General features: G+C 45.0%; 1 protein-coding gene across 8 annotated transcripts in view; it reads left to right on the top strand.

Moving 5' to 3' along the window:
- Positions 1 to 12,690, top strand: part of LOC147115504 (mediator of RNA polymerase II transcription subunit 12-like protein) — a 637,745-nt gene that overhangs the window by 554,705 nt on the left and 70,350 nt on the right. For all 8 annotated transcript variants that reach the window (XM_085989804.1, XM_085989800.1, XM_085989802.1 and 5 more), the window contains one exon: positions 1,645 to 1,865. In XM_085989804.1, the coding sequence (XP_085845930.1) occupies positions 1,645 to 1,865 (221 nt within the window). The remainder of the gene's footprint in view (positions 1 to 1,644; positions 1,866 to 12,690) is intronic.

Genomic DNA, 12,690 nt, shown 5'->3' with positions numbered 1-12,690 from the left:
TGACTCTCACGGAAGCTCAGCGTAAGCTCGAGGAACAGCACCTCATCTTCCGATTAGGCACTTTACAGCCTTCCGGACTCGATATCGAGTTCAACAATTTCAGATCATAACCTCGGTCCCTATTACATTGTTACTTATTTTTTACCCACACCTTTGTTTTGGCCCTTCCCCCCCCCCCCCCCTTTTTTTCTCTCCCACATGGCAGCTGTCTCCCATTCTGCCAGCGCATTTCACACCTAATCTAGAGCCGTCTTTTGTCTCTTTACTAGTCCTATCACCATCTCGTCTCGTTTTGAATAACTCTTAATGTCTCTTCACTTCTCTTTTGTTCTCTCACAGCCTCCAAACTGGCCTTTTAATCTGTTTCATTTCCTGTGCTTTTCCAGTCTTGACAAAGGGTTTCGACCTGAAACGTTGACTCTATTTTCTCTCCACGGATGTTGCCTGGCCTGCTGAGATTTTCCAGCATTTTCTGTTGTTATTTCGGATTTCCAGCATCTGCAGTATTTTGCTATCGTACTCGAGGTTGACTCTTTACTGTCCTGTGAAGTGGCCTAGAAAGCCACTCGGTTGCGGGAAACCAATAGAAATAATAACAAGAATAAAACCACATTCACAACACATACTGCAGCAGTTCAAGGAGAAGACCCAGCACTACCACCTCTGGGCAACTAGGGCAGGGCACAAAATAGTAGCCTAGCCAGTGACGCCCGCATCCCGAGTATGAATTTTTTTTTAACGTAGCTCCGAAGTTGGCGCTGCTGTGAAATCTATTTGGTTTACATTAGAAGGAAGATTACAAAGCCCTGCAGCAACAGCTGAACAACGGCTGCCAGTTAATTTGTAGTTGAGAAGATGTACCCCCAACGACCGGGCAAGGTCAGCAGTCAGGAAACCACCTTGGTGCCTGTTAGACGGCCGGAAAGCATGATGGACTCTTCTACCAGCATAGGAACAGGAGTAGTCCATTCAGCCCCTCGAGCAGCAGCCTTTAATATTTGCCAAAAGCAAAATACTGCGGATGCTGGAAATCTGAAATAAAAACAGAAAATGTTGGAAACACTCAGCCGGTCAGGCAGTATCTGTGGAGAGAGAAACAGAGTTAACGTTTCAGGCCGATGACCCTTCGTCAGAACTGATGAAAGGTCATCACCTGAAACATTAACCGTGTTTCTCTTGCCACAGATGCTGCCTGACCTGCTGAGTGTTTCCAGCATTTTCTGTTCTTATTTTGTATTTGCCAATCCTGGTATTCCTGTCTCTGGAAACGACCCCTAAAACCAGGTGGTCCTGGAATCCTCGGAGAAAGGACTGCCCCCTCATTGGTCCCAGCAAATGTAAGAAAACTACAAAGCAGTTGGTTTGAGTATAAAACAAGGCTTTAATCAACTGTTTCACAACCATGAGCTCTAGTTACATCACTAGTTCCTGGTTACAAAAACGTCCTGAGCAAGCTGGGCCCACGCCCGAGTATTTATACTTTCCTTGGACAGCGCCACCAGCTGGCCACCCAGTGTTATCTCATGAGTCAGTTCTACATGAATGGTAAGATTCATGACAAAAGGGGCGTGGAAAAGAGCCCGTAAGGAAACCTGAATGCGGCAACGGCAAGGTCAAATGATGGTTTGCCTTTTCTGTTTTCAGGAGGGCCCAGGTTGGATCCGACCGGTCAGTTCACACCAACAAACACCAAGCAGGCCCTTACGAACATGTTGCAGCGTCGCTCCGGCTCCATGATGCAGCCTCCCTCCATGCCCGCCATCTCTCCCCAGCAACAGCTGCTGCAGATGAAGCTCTTGCAGCAGCAGCAGCAGCAACAGCAGCGTCTCCTCCGGCAGCAGGTTCAGGCCCGGCCGTTCCAACAGGTGTGTCCCTGCAACGGGCGGTGGGGGGGGGGGGGGGGGGGGGTGTTCTTAAGATGTTCAGCTGGCGTGATTTCCGCCGTAGGCTTCTAATCGCTTATAATGTGTCATTAATGAGTTCATCTCGGCGGCACAGTTAATGAAAAATTCCGGACTCCCAAGTGTAACACCCAAGAGGCAGACACCAACAGGACAGATCTCCCCCCTCCACCATCAATGATGCCACAAAGCACTTCTCCACACAAAAGGTAAAGGAAATCTGGAACTCTTTCCACACCCCCCCAAAAAAAAAAGCTGTCGAGGCTGGGGCTCAATTGAAAATTTCAAAACTGAGATTGCTGGATTTTTGTTCGGTGAGGATATTGAGGGTTACGGAATCAAGGCAGGTAAATGGAGTTAAGATACAGGTCAGCCGTGATCTAATTGAATGGCGGAACAGGCTCGGAGGGCTGAATGGCCTCCTCCTGTTCCTATGTTCTTCTGTTCCTTCCCAAGTTCCCAATTGCTAGGAGCAATAAAAGAAAGACTTACATTTATATAGCGCGTTTCACGACCACCGGACGTCTGAAAGCACTTTACAGACAATGAAGTACTTTCTGAAGTGTAGCCACTGTTGTAATGTGGGAAACGCGGCAGCCAATTTGCGCACAGCAAGCTCCCACAAACATCAATGTGATAACGACCAGATAATCTGTTTTTGTTATGTTGATTGAGGGATAAATATTGGCCAGAACACCGGGGAGAACTCCCCCGCTCTTCTTTGAAATAGTGCCATGGGATCTTTTACATCCACCTGAGAGAGTGGACGGGGCCTCAGTTTAACGTCTCATCTGAAAGATGGCACCTCCGACAGTGCAGCACTCCCTCAGCACTGCACTGGAGTGTCAGCCTAGCTTTATGTGCTCAAATCCCTGGAGTGGGACCCACAACCTTCTGACTCAGGCAAGAGGTGGTACCCACTGAGCCACGGCTAACACAGGAACATTAGGACTGGTGGCTAGTGTGAGAAAACCTTTTACAAAACAATGTGATATAGTTCTTTTTTTAAATGAAGCCTATGAAAATTCAGCTGTAATGCATGTTCGGACAAGCATTGCTCTCTGCAGTAACATCTGTGGTATTGTCTCTCCCTGCTGACATTGGGGTCAGTTTCCCGGGATAGATGCCTGGACAAGTCTTATAAAGGAGCGAGAATGCTTAGTGTAGATGATTGCCTGACATTTTAATCATCCGCCATGCTGTTTTTATCAGTATGTAGCAGGTTGACATCCACTGTGATGTTTGGTGAGCTGTTTAGATGAATACCATTTCTGACAGGTTCACTTTTATAATCTGGTTTCTGTTAACTCTGTTGAAAGTGCCGCTTGAAATGTTAAATAATTAAATACTTAGGGAGTGAAATGGTTGTAAGAACACTGGACCTTGGTATCCCATCATATGTATGCTGAGGAACCGGACAAATCCTCACTTAACTCCTCACTAAGGAACTGTCTGGGATTTAACGCCCAGTTTTAAATTGAAGAGTGAGTGATACCTAAATTGACTCGCCGAGCAGCCTTACATTAATGAGTTTGGACCGAATTTGAGTTTATTTCACCAGCCCACAATGTAGGATACACACAAGCTACTGAGTGAATGTTTTACCTCATCATTACAGAAGTCAGAGAATAGGTCATGCACGAACAACTATTTATTGACTACAAAAAGACAACTTAAAGTTAATCATTGAGTATATGAGCAATTAATAGATGTAGTCAGGCCATCATTAATGACAGTTATTTAACAAAATACGTAACAGATTTGTAAAGGCAATCCAGGGCTGTCACCATAATTCAGCACAGAGTCGCTGACTCTCAAATTATAATTGAGATCAGTGTCTGAAACTACTACAAATTGGTGAGGTTACCCTATGGTTAATTCCCTAGTTAGCTGACAAGTTAACAGCATTAGCTAACCAGTCGATTAGATAGATTAACATCTAAATGATGGTGATTAGCAAATGTTTCCAGAGCTTATACAACCGCATCCTTATGCGTGATGTGGTTGAGTCAATCTCCTTCCTTCTCTGCAGGCGTTGGCTTCTGAAGCATTGAGTCGATAAGCCCCTATGACGGCAGCTGAGCCCGCCTTCACACGAACGATGATAGCGGCTAGCTGGCTTTTCTCTCACCTTCCCTGATCTCAGACACTTGTGCAGTTAAGTGATGCGCTTATTTCTGCCTGCAACTGACTGGTGTAGCAGTACATCTGACTTCTATAGCCTCTAACTCTCAAGATAACTTGAACGTGTAAAGATACCTTTTCACACCTGCTCAGTAAAGGTTACTTAGAAGAGGTCAAAGATATTCTTCTAACTATAAAGTGAATCTAAGAAAACCTGGACAAAGAAATGCTGCTACTGCATCAGACTACAGACGGCTACTGCTACTGTACCTCAATTCCAAATAGAGTCATAACGGCACAGAAGGAGGCCATTTGGCCCATCGAGTCCATGCCGGCTCTCTAGAGCAATCCAGTCAGTCCCATTCCCCCGCTCTATCCCCGTAGCCCTGCAAGTTTATTTCCCTCAAGTGCCTATCCAGTCTCCCCTTGAAAGCATTGAGTGTCTCCGCTTCCACCACTTCCGTCGGCAGCGAGTTCTAGGTCATCACCACTCGCTGCGTAAAAACGTTTTCACTCACATCCCCCCTGTATCTCTTGCCCAAAACCTTAAATCTGTGACCCCTAGTCCTTGTACCATCAACTGATGGGAACAGCCTTTCCCTGTCTAGCCTATCCAAACCCGTTATAATATTGTACACCTCTATCAAATCACCCCTCAACCTCATTTGCTCTAATGAAAACAAATCCAGCTTCTCCAACCTGTCCTTGTAGCTAGGATCCCCCATCCCCAGAACCATTCTGGTAAATCTCCTCTGCACCCTCTCAAGGGCCTTCACATCCTTCCTAAAGTGTGGTGACCAGAACTGGACGCAATACTCCAGTTGTGGCCTAACCAGCGCTTTATCAAGGTTCAGCATAACTTCTCTACTTTTGTACTCAATACCTCTATTTATGAAGCCCAAGATCCCATATGCTTTGTTAACCACTCTCTCAATATGTCCCACCACCTTCAGGGGCCTATGCACATTAACTCCCAGGTCCCTCTCTCCCTGCATACTCTTTAAGACTGTGCCATTAAGTGTATATTGCCTCTCCCTGTTCCTTCTGCCAAAATGCATCAAAATAGAAGCTTCTTACGTTCAGTTGACCAATCTGAGATGTGTTCGAAGGTTTCACCCCTTTTATTGTCAGTCATTTCTAACACATACAGGAAACTCTTTTTTATCCGGCACCGACGGGACCGGCGTGGTGCTGGTTGATCAAAAAGTCCGGATTACAGAGAGGTATACTTACCAAGGTATGAGAGCCCCGTACACGGCCACAGGTGCAGGAGCCCCGGTTACACGGCACTTGTGCAGGAGCCCCGGTTACACGGCACTTGTGCAGGAACCCCGGTTACACGGCCACAGATCCAGGAGTCCCTGTTGCACGGCCACAGGTGCAGGAACCCCGGTTACACGGCCACAGATCCAGGAACCTCAGTTACACGGCCATTAATATATAGTAAAACTTACCTGAACCTGCTCCTGAATTTTGCCGGTTAAGAGAGATTTCCGGATATTTAGATGCCGGTTAAAAGAGTGTTTCCTTTAGTAAGTTTCTTGCGAAAGCTCAAGTTAGTGAAGCGTGTACACCTTGAGATTGTGTATTTCTGTTTTACTACCTCCCTTCCCCCCATGCATCCATCTTTTCTTTTCCAAGTGTTTCCAAACAAGTGTGAGGAAATGTGACGTTTTTATGTCTCACTGTGTGCCATTCCATGGGTGTATGCCTGGCGTTCCCACATAGCACCAAACAAGGCATAACGTGTTTATATCACCCCGTAGGAATTTTATACAGGTACATCATCTGTATAAAACACTGGTTCGGGCCCAACTGGAGTATTGTCCCCAATTCTGGACACCGCACTTTAGGAAGGATGTGAAGGCCTTAGAGAGGGTGCAGAAAAGATTTTACGAGAATGATTCCAGGAATGAGGGACTTCAGTTATGTGGATAGACTGGAGAAGCTGAGGTTGTTCTCCTTGGAGCAGAGAAGGTTGAGAGGAGATTTGATAGAGGTGTTCAAAATCATGAGGGGTCTGGACAGAGTAGAGAGAAACTGTTCCCATTGGCGGAAGGGTCGAGAACCAGAGGACACAGATTTAAGGTGATTGGCAGACGAACCAAAAGCGACTTAAGTAAAAACTTTTTTACGCAGCGAGTGGTTAAGATCTGGAATGCACTGCCTGAAAGGGTGATGGAGACAGACTCAATCTAATTTTTCCAAAGGGAGTTGGATAAGTATCTGAAAGAAAAAAATTTGCAGGGCTACGGGGAAAGGTCAGGGAAGTGGGACTAGCTGAGAATCGGCACAGGCTCGACGGGCTGAATGGCCTCCTTCCCTGCTGTAACCATTCTATGAATTATTTCCTGGGCCTATTTTTCCAATTGGCTTTCTAACACTAGCACAGAATGTCTTGTTTATCTACACAAGCCTTTATGGCGTTTAGCTTAGAAATCTTTATGGGTTAATTAGCTTAGAAGCCTTGTTGTATAAATTAGCTTTGCTTCTCAGCATTCAGCTCAGTTGACCTCCATAATGGCCCAGAAATTAGGTTCGGGGGCTTGCCGCGCGTGCAAGCCCCCGATGAGCACTTACCCGGCGCACCTGCCGTTCTGCTCCCAGGATGCTTGCAATTCCTGTTTTCAGTTGATTACTCCCGGGCAGCGTCTGACGTCACGCCGTCCAGGAGTGCAGCCAGCGCGGAGTCTAAGTTAGACACGCCCCTTGAGGTCTCCTTAACATAGGCCACGCCCCCAACTTTTAAAACAAGCTGCAAAGCAATTCTACATGCAGAGCAGCATTTTAAAGACATTTTTTGTATTTTTATTAATCTTTAGGTAACTTTTATAAAGTTTTAAATACTTTTAAATTATTTTGAAGAATGTAAAGTAGTTTTAAACAGAATTAAAGCGTCGTTATTTTGATGAGCCGGCTGGGATCACGTGGGCACTGGGCAACCAATGGGAGGTTGCAAAAGTTCATTCATGAGTTTGATAGTAAGAACTGTCAAACTCATGAAAACTCAGGGTGCCCAAAACAGCACTTAAACTACAAATAAAAGTTAAAAAAAACATCCCACTAAATAAATGAACTATGAATAACTGTAAAAAAAAAACTATTTTAAACAATTAATCAAATTTTAAAAAAATAATTTTTTTTTAACAAATAGGGTCTAAAAATACACTTACCTTACTGTAGATTCTTTAAAAATAATAAACCTGTGGAAAAAAAATTCTAACTTGTATTAATAGACCACTTACCTGTAAAACTAAGTACTTACGTCTGGTATTTTCAAGCGTAAAAACCGGAGGCCTTTACGCACGGGCAACTCTTTACAAAAGAAGGAAATTCAGCGCGCACGCGCTGCCTGATACGTCGTATGCGTTCCGCCTCTTAACCCCTTGGGTCAGAGGAGAGGAAATGCCGGTTTTCCCCGCATGCGCTGTGCATGCTGAAAACCGGCAATTCCTCTGGGCCCACGCGTGAGTACCCCGTCCGTACTCACGCGTTGGGACAGGAATTGCTGGCCCATTATGTGGCCACTTTAAGCTGAGCTTCATTTTAAGAGCACATTTCCAGCAGTTTACAGGGCATTTCCCTTGCAAACCTTGGGAGCACCTTCAGGCAATTTACGGGGCACTTTTCCTACATGGTTTGGTAATGAGGTCAGCTGAGGAAGTGATGTCAACATGTGTCCAGGAATGTTTGTGTGTGTCACACAATTTAATCTAAGGTATTCATTCCAAAAAGTCGTCAAAATGTTAGTCATAGTTATTGCAACAGGTACTGACAGCAAGACGCTCTTTAAAGTTACTGTTGACACTTAAACACACATACAGGAAACTTTTTTTTATCCGGGACCAGCGTGGTGCTGGTTGATCAAAAAGTCCGGATTACAGAGAGGTATACTTACCAAGGTACGAGAGCCCCGTACACGGCCACAGGTGCAGGAGCCCCGGTTACACGGCCACAGGTGCAGGAGTCCCGGTTACACGGCCACAGATCCAGGAGTCCCTGTTGCACGGCCACAGGTGCAAGAACCCTGGTTACACGGCCACTAATATATAGTAAAACTTACCTGAACCTACTCCTGAATTTTGCCGGTTAAGAGAGGTTTCTGGATATTCATTTGAGGTAGAACCTTTTTAAGTTTTAATGAGGTTATATAGAAAAGGCAGACCGAAGCATCGAGGGATAACTAACGCCAAAATATTGCACAGCACGGGATCCTTGGCATATAGGGTAATTACAGTCTTACTGACATAAATCTGTAAATTATAGGCCAGGACCAAAAGAAAGGATGAAATCCACCTCGTGGAATCAATCAAAGGGACCATTTTATTCCCCCCTTGCTGCTCCGTATGACTTTCCACAATTCAACTAAGAGAGCAACGGTGGCCAGTTAATTTGGAACTGCTTCACTTTATTTCTGGGTTTCAGAGGTGCACACTCATGTTCTGGTGACAAGGCAATACATTTCTCCATTACTTCTGCTAACATGAGAAGAATAATTACTGACCTCACCAGCAACTGGGATTGCTGCAGTTTGAGAGGTGGGGGAGGGGGCAAATACCATAGCAGTGATGTGATGGAGATACAAAACCCATATCCCTTAGTTATATGTAACAAGTATTACATTTAAATTAGAACATAATATATATATGGATTCTATTCCATATTCCTGTCACACCAGCTGATTTGAGAGAAACCTTTATTTTTTTCTTGTCCAGAGCTCAGTTAGTTAAATTTTCAACAAACTGGTGCAGTTTCCTGGCTAAGTTTCCCCACAGAGAGAAGTGATCAGATGTTAGTTATGCTACGAATGGAACAAAGGTGGAAAAGACAACATGGGAATGTGGTGGGGGCGGGGGGGTGGGTGCAGAGGTGGGTGGTGAAGTTTAAACAGAGGTTAAGGGGGAAAAATTTGGTTGCTTTGCGCCTCCTGTTAACGCCCCCGGGAGGTGCAAAGCAACTAGCGCCCGGGCGCGGCGCCGCTGACTCCTCCCGCGAAATTCAGCTCGCGCCCCCAGCCGCAAACTTGGCTCGCGCCCCATGACCTGCGACCGGACGTTATGTCCGACAGGGTCAGGGTGGCGTTTTTGCGGTCAGGGCGGTGCAAATTAAAGGGCAGGTGCCGGGCGGCCATGTTTCTTAAGGGCCGTCTGCCAGCTCCTGCCACCTCTGGCCTCCTCCTCTTGAGTGCCGGGCTCTTTTGCCAGCACCCCGCTCCAGCAGGAATGGGGCCTGCTTTTACCAGTGTAAGACTTTGAAAAAAAATTATTTTTCTGGTTTTTAATCATTTATACATTAAAAAACCTGTGCTATAAAGTAGTTATTTTTAGCCTCTTTAAAACATTTAAATTTATTTTTCAAATAATTAAATTTTTGTTTTAAATATTTAATTAAGTGACGTTTTAATTAATTTTAAATATGTAATTTTTAAAAATTACATTTGTGTAGATGTATTTTTGGGGTATTCCCATTCATGCTTATGGGGATTCCATACATACGGAAAGCCCATAAGCATGAATGGAGATTTCCATATTGGTTAGGCCAGCCATGTAATCCATGGGGCGCTTGCGAACCGCCTGTCCCCCTGGGATACGTAGGCCTCTACCCGTGGGTACCTGGAGAGGCCCAGGACCGCGAGTCTCCGTACCTCCTGGACCACCAGGTACGCGGGCATTTTATTTGCGGATCGGAGGCATTTCCCCACAGGATGCCTCCGACCGCAAATTCGGGGCCTATTTATTTTCCATATGTGCCTGCAGTCACCCAAATGTAAGACAGTTGCCATAGTGTCAAGGATGTGTCTGTACCTTAATAATGCAACATTATGCCAGGGCGGTCCAATGTTAGAAATATACAGCAAGTTGATCAGCACTGGGAGGAGAAGGGTTAATGTATCGGGTGTAAACCTTCATCAGAACACCAGACCCTCAACTTTCTTGGATTACCAACTTCACCAGATAAGCAGAGAAGGACCACCTCCAAGATCTCCAGTATGACAAAGGAAGCTAAACTCTCGCAACAGAATGGAGAAAGGGTGGAAGATGATTCCAGTGGGCACGCTGGGATTTAAGTCCCCTGCCCACAGGACAAGACTGTGGTTGTGTCCGAACTGGCTGCAACCATTGGCTGTGCGGTGGCCAATGCCGTCTCTACCAATATTGTCCCCAGCGAGCTCCAATTGGTATGCATCTTTAAGGCAGTCCACTCAGTTGACTGCATCACCCAACAAAGTTGACATCCTTTGTTTGGAAGCTTCAAGATACGATCCTCTTGGGGGGAAAATTAATATGTTCCCTGCTATGATTTACCTTCAAGGCTTGTATTTGATTGTCTTCCTAATCTACCTGTTTGTCCCCCAGCTTTATTGCATGTGAACGAAACGTAAGGAGAAGTCGGTTTAACTCCTTTTTGTAGATACGGTACACTGAAATAGTCTGAGCTTTCGGAGCTTCCCATTTTGGGTTCAAATCATTGTAGTGTAATTGGCATTGCTGCCTGCCAATTAAATGACCCCAACTCAATGTTTGAAACCTATTTTTTTTTCACAGCATCAGAAGTTGAAGCTTTTTTTTTCTATAGTGTCTAATATTTGGTTTACAATTTAACTTTGTATGTTTGTACTCAGCCAACTTGTTAGACTGCTTAATCATGGGAATGCATTGTTGCAAGTAATCAGTTACTTACTTCCCTCCTGATTTAAAAATTGTTTTATGAATTTCTGGTGACCCAGAACATGTGAGAACAAGATCAATAGCTCACTTGACTTGCTTGTGACCTCTTGGTAATGAATGACGATGTTTGGCTTGGCCTGTATTCAAGCACAGTGCATAAAAGCCAATAGGGAGGCCATGTTGATGAATGCGAGTCAAATAGTCCCAATATGAAAATAAAAATATGCACTTAAGTTTGTTGCTACCTACATTTGGATTTAATTCATCAAGTTGTTAAGAGTGCCACAGTGAATGTAGACCGGTGGGGAAGCCAATCATGTCAGCCTTGATGGTGTGGAAGTAGGGCGAGAAGAGAACAAGGCCCCTTTTGCTCCTTATGTATTGTAGTGCTTGATGAGCACAAATATTAAAAACAAGGTGAGGAATTTTAATGCTGGGGAATGAAACAGTTTCCATTTCAAGCTTCGGATCAGGGCAACTAGATGCAGGGTTAGAGCTTCCTCTAGCCCCAGCTCTGCCCCAACAATGTGCCACTGCCTCATTCCACATCTACTGCGCCAATGTGCACTTTTAACCCACACTAATGCCAATTGGCGGCAGATTTGACCCAGACCCGCTGAGAACTGGATAGAAGCGACTCAAACTCATTTCACAATGGCCCCTTAACAGTCAGTAAGCAGAAGAGACTTTCATTCCAGTCGTCTGGGTTGGATTTCAACCCAGGTTCCAGAGGTGAAAGGCCACAATATAGCACACACTGTGCTACCCAGTTCATAAAACCAGCAACGGGTGCGTACACGGCGGTTTGGGGGACGGTTTCCCTGCTGTTTCATTTTTACCCCGACCCACTCCCGCCCGTCGTTGGGGGGGTGGGTTAATATGGAGGACATGATTTCTACTAAACCTGAGAGTTCTGCTTCATATGTAAGGATCTTACATAGAATATACGTCACCGAAACAAGCCATCTGGCCCAACCCGTCCATGCCAGCGCTAATCCGTCCTCATCTAACTCTATCAGCATATCCCTCTATTCCTTTCTCCCTCATGTGCTTATCTAGCTTCCCCTTAAATGCATCAATACTATTCGCCTCAACTACTCCCTGTGGTAGCGAGTTCCACATTCTCTGGGTAAAGAAGTTTTATCTGAATTCCCTATTTAATTTCTTGGTCACTGTCTTAGACTGATGACCTCTAGTTTTGCTCTTCCCCACAGTGCAAGTTTGTTCTTCTATTATAGCCTGGCTGGTGCAGGTGAGTCGGTCCTTTTACCTCATTAGCGCTGACCTCCGTAAATGCAGTCATATACCAAAGCATCGAGGGTATCGCAAACCTCCAAGCAGCGTATTTGGGTCGATCTCTAGCACACAGGAATAGCAGCAACGAGATCAGTCAAAAGCCCAAACACAGTCTTGTCCACTTAGGGGGAAATTTGAATGTCACCAGCAGCAGTCGATAGGCGTTGTTTTGTTGTTTGAAGTCTCCTTGCACGGGGGGGGGCTGTGCAACTGAAAGACAAGCTTGCGTCGAGTTTCAGATGAAAGCAAAAAAAAAACTGAAAATATGCAGCAGATCCGTTGGAGGAAAGAGGGAATAACCTTTATGGGGCGAGCACCTTTGCTGGGCCTCGCAAGTCACTGGGGAAAAAAAACTGATGCACCCCGACCGCCCTCCACACTATTCCACCTTAAATATAGTCATTTCTGCACACACTTGTGAAGACTGTTCCATATTATAGTAGCATGTGTCATGATGTAAAAACACAACCAGATGGATTACACAGACAAATAAACATTTTCCAACTACAGTATTACCCTGACTATATTGTAAACTTTCTGGTTGGGATAATGTGCATTTAAATTTGGAACCACTTTTTTGGAGATTTAAAAAAAATACATATATAGGTTGCAAGAGTTTCAAAGATCTAAGTTGAACATTAGTTGTCATGTGTTTGGAATAATATTTATGAGAGACACACCCCTGCCCCATCAAGTTACAT

The sequence above is a fragment of the Somniosus microcephalus genome, chromosome 6 (genome assembly GCF_052327205.1).
Source record: "Somniosus microcephalus isolate GS21.2 chromosome 6, FLI_Smic_1.0, whole genome shotgun sequence".
NCBI classification, from domain to species: Eukaryota; Metazoa; Chordata; class Chondrichthyes; order Squaliformes; family Somniosidae; genus Somniosus; species Somniosus microcephalus.
The sequence above is the reverse complement of the archived record's forward strand: the minus strand, read 5'-3'. Positions and strand labels throughout refer to the sequence as shown.